Source organism: Nematolebias whitei, chromosome 19 (genome assembly GCF_014905685.2).
Source record: "Nematolebias whitei isolate Nwh7 chromosome 19, NemWhi1, whole genome shotgun sequence".
Classification (NCBI taxonomy): Eukaryota; Metazoa; Chordata; class Actinopteri; order Cyprinodontiformes; family Rivulidae; genus Nematolebias; species Nematolebias whitei.
Window position 1 is genome coordinate 10,408,928 of NC_056516.1, and position 6,419 is coordinate 10,415,346.

Consider the following 6,419-nt stretch of genomic DNA (forward strand, 5'->3'; position numbering starts at 1 on the left):
ATGATCTGTTCATGTCAGCACTTCAACATGAGCAATCTCCAAAACTGGTGTTTAAATCAAAACTGAAAACGCCTTAGTGCTTGTAATAAAAAGAAAACAGTTTTCTGATGACCATTATTCAATCTATGGGTTGTGTTAATTAAATAGGCTCCTGTAGACACACACAAAATAATAAATTAAACTGATGAACAAACAGATCAAACTATGATGATCCAACATCTAATTCCTACTAATGGCAACACCCAATATTGTAAATAAAATCCATAAAAAAATACTCAAAGAATTTTTCTCCAAGACTTTACTTCCAATATTTCTTACCAAAAAACTAAAATTAAACAAATGAACATCTTCAGATCTTCTTGTGATGAGCCAGTAATAATCAAATATAAGTGTCCATATCCAGCATCACTGACTACTGGAAGCCTGGTGATCCACTATGACGTCTCCATCTTGTAACCGTGCTTTTCCAGCTCCGCTCTGCAGGGAGGAGAACAGGGAGGAGAACAGGGAGGAGAACAGGGAAGAGAACAGGGAGAAGGAAAATAAAAACATCAAGTCAGCAGAGATGATGACAGGTGGGCGGCTGGGGCACAAGCACCCTCTGCCATTGATTGTAAGAACCATTAAAAGATGGACATGAAAACAAACTACATAAATATTAGATAATGCATGCAGCCATGAATTTATTTATATATATATATATATATATATATATATACATACATACATACATGTGTGTATAGCAGCAGTGCCCTTAAACAATAATAACTAAGCAACAACTTAATAGTGTGGGAACTCTAATAGATCTAAATAAAAGGGCATATTACTGTCCTGAGGGTACTCGAAAATAAACACAGAGCTGCCACTTTTCTATGAGCTGATATTGATTTTGTGTGAGCGTGTTTATACTTTGAAAGAATTACAGATCTTACAACAACCTCATACACTAACCCTGTTAAGATCAAACTATTTAGGCTTTTTTAAAGCACGTGACATTTTGTCGTTATACTGTTATTATACTTTTGAGTTTTATAGAGTATTTTGTCTGCACAATCCTAACAGCCCCCCCCCCCAATAACAGAAATCTGAGATTATGTTTTATAGTTTCTCATTCATATACACATATATAAACACTTTCAGGAAGAAAGCGTTTATATATGGATATCATTTGTATTATTTTAATAACACAGTTGCAGTTCACGGATGTAACTCACTGTGGAAACGTGTCTGCTTGACAGTGAGTGGGCGCATCTATGAGAGCAGCCAGGAGAGTCATTTATTTGAACAAGTTAAGAATGTTTGATGAGGTTTCTTGGTCATTTTTTCTTTAATTTCAACAGCACTTGTATCTGAAGCCAAAAGCAGAAAGCAGATGAAAGATAAGCAGAAAAAGGGGCAAAGCAGCAACTCTTGATAGCGCGTCCATTTGCATACTTGAAGTACATGTCTGGAAAACTAACGCTTCATTTGCACGTCGCCACAGTTGCTATTTATTCATATTGTGCAAGGCAGCAAGGTGGAAAATGTCCACAAAAAGTCATGAAGGAGACCGGGGACATTAGTGTTCTCAAGTGCCACACCTTTGGAGAAACACCAGAACATTTCAGGACTACAGAGCATAAATGAATCAACCATGTAGAAGTTTTATTGTCTTAAAAGTTAATTATTTTTGGTTTTAAAAAAAGCCCTTATCTTACTTTATTAAAAACAATGATTTACTTGTCAAGATGTAAGATTATTCATCTGCTTAGTGTTTCAAGAACTTTAACAATATAATTCAAATACGTCAGACATGATGCTGTTGTTAAAGCCTAACTGCAGCTGAAAGACACCGGTAAAAAACAAATATCCAAATTTGTTGCAAAAAACTGCCTTTGTTCAAGAAAGCAACATTCAAAGGCTGCACAGACCCTGTGACAAGGTTGAAAAGTACTTTCCTTTTACATTTGCTTCTGCCACAATGTAACATCTGCCTAAAACAAACAAGACTCATATGGTAATAATAATAATAATAATAATAATAATAATAATAATAATAATAATACTTTATTTGTATAGCACCTTTCAAACAAATGTTACAAAGTGTTTCACATTAATCACTTAAAACAACATTATAAATGACATCAGAAACACAAAAGTATACCAAAACAATTAAAATAGATAACAACATAATAAAGAAAAAAAATCAGATATTAAAAGCCTTATATAAACAAGTAAGTTTTAACTAATTATTTAAAAGAAGACAATGAAGAGGCCTGTCTAATATTTAGAGGAAGAACATTCCACAAACTAGGAGCCCTGACCATAAACGCCCTCCTTCTGTCACCAGTCGAGCTCTGGGAGTGGAAAGTAGGGATGGGGCCGATCCGATCCAGTATCGGCCTCTGATACCAGCAAAATTTACGTATCGGATTTTCCAATCCACCTGCCGATATTTCCGATCCATGCACGTCTGTGGTTGCGCTGCATGTTGGCTTCAAACTACGGAATGGATTTCCTGAACGGCGGCGTGTCTCATGAGCCCAGAGTAATAAGACCCGCCTCACATTCAGGAAATCCAGTTCATAGTTTGCAGCAGCTACAACGTGAGGACTGAGTTAGCAGCACTGTGGCTAACAGCTAACAAACTTTTCATCTAAACATGTCCGCTGTGTGGAAGTATTTTACACTAAACACCACAAAACAAGACAGCAACGTGCAATGTCTGCAGAGCCATAACGTCACATTAAACCACGGGAAAGTTAGTTTTACGATGGACATTCGAGCTCCGGGGCTTCAGCGGGGCGCTGCTCTTTGGTCAAACCGAAAGAGACGACTCGACACCGGCCAGTCGTCCAATCTACCCCGCTCAGTCTGCTCGTCTCTGAGGAGGGACAGACTGAGCGCGCTGCCCCAAATCAGACTGCCTGCTTCGGATTGAACAAGAAGAAGACGTCGCTGAAACCATGGAGCTCAAATGTTTACAGAGAAGTTGATAAACTTAATCATAATTAATGACCAACCACTATCAGTTGTAGAAAACGAAGGATTTCACAGCTTGATACTTGCAGCCAAGATATAGTTTACCCTCCAGGAGATATTTATCAGTACAACAGTAGACAATCATTAAAAAACATATGATTTGAAAATTATATTAAAAACATAAACAGCTACATTATAAACTGATGTAAAATACTAAAAACAGGAACATGTTTGTTGGTTTATGTCATGAACTTATCAGATGTTTGAAGCCATTTAACATTTAATTTAATTCATTTATTCATTCATTTAAATGAATCAAAATTTAAAAAAAAAATCATCAAAGAGAAAACATTGAATGAAAAGAGTGCAGAAAGAAGAAAACATTCTTATATCTGCCCCTTATAAAATATAAAATAACTTTAAACAATCACTTAATATCCACTTTAAAGCTAGGAATAAAAAGAAATATAATTTGTGTTAGCAGAATTTAATTCTAACTTTAAAACTTATCCAACATTAATAAAACTTACCTCAAGTTGCCTTTTTGGACATGCATGCATATATTTGTACAAATTGTACTTGAGAGATTATTACAGCCTCATATAAAATCAATGATGATCATGATATCGGAACTGGATCGGTATCGGTTGATATTTAGTTTTAGGTATCGGGATCGGAATTTAAAAAAGTGGATCGGTGCATCCCTAGTGGAAAGAACAGATTTAAGGATCTGAGATTGCAAGAGGGGATGTAGGGGGTAAGAAGCTCAGATAGATATGATGGCGATAAGACTGTTCAGGGATTTAAAAACAAACAATAAAATTTTAAAGTCAATTCTAAAAACCACAAGGAGCCACTGCAATGAGGACAGAACTGGAGTGTTCTGTACTCGTTGAAGGCGATACAGAGAACTTTGGGGCAGACCAGAAAATAAAGTTACAATAATCAAGATGACGAGAGACAAAGGCATGAATAAGAGTTTCTGCATCAGTTAAAGAGATAAATGCTCTGATTTTGGCAATATTCTTAACTTGACAAAAAAAAAATGCTGTTTTAGTGATGTTCTTAAAATGTTTAGAAAATCTTAAGACACAATGCTGCTTTATACTTTGTTCTGCTAAGGAGAAATTGTTTACTCAATCGATTTAGATTCAATCTTAATCAAATGTACAGAAAATGTATTTTTTAATTATGAAATAGTTATTCTAATGTTCTATGGGAAAAATAACTAATGTGACTTGATAATACAGCATGAATTAAGATTATTTTAATAACTAAAATCAGAACTTTATGCTTCGGTATGTACACATTGTTCAGGAAGTTGAACATTTATTACAAAAAAGAAGAGTTTAAAGTGAAAGAATGCCTTCAAATAAATAAATAAATAAATTCAGTCAAGTTACACAAGTCTGTAAAATGTTCCTCATTCTAGATTAGTCAGTAAGGGACATTTTCTGTGGCCTATCCAAAGCTCTCTCAAAGTCTGTGTGACTTTTATTTTCATTAGTTTTTAATTGTGATCAGTAACTTTGGTTCAAGAGTACTTTTGCTATTATACATGTTTTATGATTTTAATGTTTTATGGTTTTCATGTCTTTGGTCAATTTTGGTTCTTTTAAATAACCATAAATTTGATTACACATAAGTGGGAAAAACACGACAGTCACTGCTAAAAATATATTTAAAAACTCAACCAACTGAACTGGGTCATAAATCTTTGTTGGTTTATTGTAATGGACAAAATGTCTTTAAAATGCTTTAATGGTTATTACCTGAGCTGATTTGAGAAATCATCATCTATATTGTCGTCGTCCCAGTTGTCTTCCCAGACATGAGCATCTTCATCTTCATCCAACCAATCTGGAATTTCAACACAATCCAAGTTAGAAATACAGATTTAAGTTTCTCTCAACGCAACAGAAGCTCCTTTTCACCTGAACTGGAGTAAACAACGTGCAGACACACAGCGAAGAACACCGTGTGTTAGCTTAACACGCTAAACACGCGGTGAAAGAAATACAGAAATACAACAATACAACAAATTACAGGCTCGTTTACTCGGGTATTAAAGGACAAAAAGCCCCAACATGTGTTAACTTAGCGGACCAGATCAGCTGAGATGCTTTCTCATCAAGCTAGCTAAAGCTAATGTGGCTAACCTAGCTGAGTCACTCGGGCTCAGCAGCGGTAAAGTTACAGCTCCGACAAGCATCTCACGAAAACAGCAACTCTACACAATGTGCCTTATTTACCTTCGGCTGGGAATTCTTCAAACTCATCATCGTCCTCCAGTAAACCCAAGTCTACGGTCTGCTTTTTCTCTGTCATGTTAGCTCTTTACCAGTGGCGCTGCTCACTCAGTCGAAGGATCTCACTGAGGAATTCTGGGAAATTGAGGCTGTTCAGGCAAGTAGTTACTGCGCAGCGGAGCGCAGTCCACGCGTGTAGTCACTTTAATGAATCTACATTTTTATGTTCTGAAATTTATGTTCTGAAAGATGTAATAAATAAATAAACAAGTAAACAATGTCAACATGATCAGTGAGAATTAAAATATTTCAGTTAAATTTACGTCATCATCACTGACTACAAGTGAAATGGCAACAATAACACGAAGATGTTTAAAAAGTAAATAAAATTTGACCATGTTTTAAAATTAAATGACGTTATGCCTAAAGTTTATTTTCATATAGGTTCAGATTAATGCAGTTGTGGGTTGTTTCTTAACAGTTTTTAGTACTATTTGTTACAAGAAAAAAGAAGGTTAAGCATTTTGTAATACAAAAGCAAAGCCTGAACACGAGGACTAAAACAATTGTGGGAGAAAAGTTTTGAAAGAAACAACATTCTTTGTTTATTACCTTTGTAGTTTGTGCCAGTGTTGTTTTCACAGGTGTGACAGTTTGACCAACTTTAATCTTTCAGTGTGCAAAAATGATCAGATTCATTTGAAATATATTTTTTTAATCATTAAAAACTTTTTTTTTTTTTGTGGAAATTTCAAGTTTGGCGGCATAGTCAGATCCAGGAGAATAAAATGCAAATATGTTAATCTGTGATTTATTAATTTTTTTCCAAAGGATCCAGATCATAATGTTCATAATCTTGATTATTACTAAACTTGTGCTGTAAAATGGTCATTTTACTTTTATTTATTTATTTTGCTAATTTGGTCCACATATTTCCCAGATAATCCATTGAATGACAACAGTTTTAATAATACTACTGTTTTACTTGATTACACATTGTTTGGTCAATACAAGTTGCTTCGAAGGTTTGCAACTTTAATATTAAAAAAAAAAAACGACAGAGAGTAAGACTTAAATAACATTTTAAGACTGCAAGTGATAAAATCTACAGTGAAATTTTGCATCATTTACGACTTATCAGCCTGACCGTACAAATTTTATATGGTTTATCGCAAATAGGAACTTTTGATTTGTGTGATAAAAGTGAGG

At 34.7% G+C, this 6,419-nt stretch overlaps 1 protein-coding gene across 1 annotated transcript; it reads right to left on the bottom strand.

Moving 5' to 3' along the window:
- Positions 1-265: 265 nt before the first annotated feature.
- sem1 (SEM1 26S proteasome subunit) lies at positions 266-5,338 on the bottom strand. The gene is made up of 3 exons (XM_037692854.1): positions 5,214-5,338; positions 4,734-4,821; positions 266-477 (listed from the first exon to the last, which is right to left on the bottom strand). Exons 1-3 carry the CDS (start codon positions 5,287-5,289, stop codon positions 435-437), a joined length of 207 nt encoding a protein of 68 aa, XP_037548782.1. The 5' UTR covers positions 5,290-5,338; the 3' UTR covers positions 266-434.
- Positions 5,339-6,419: the final 1,081 nt, after the last annotated feature.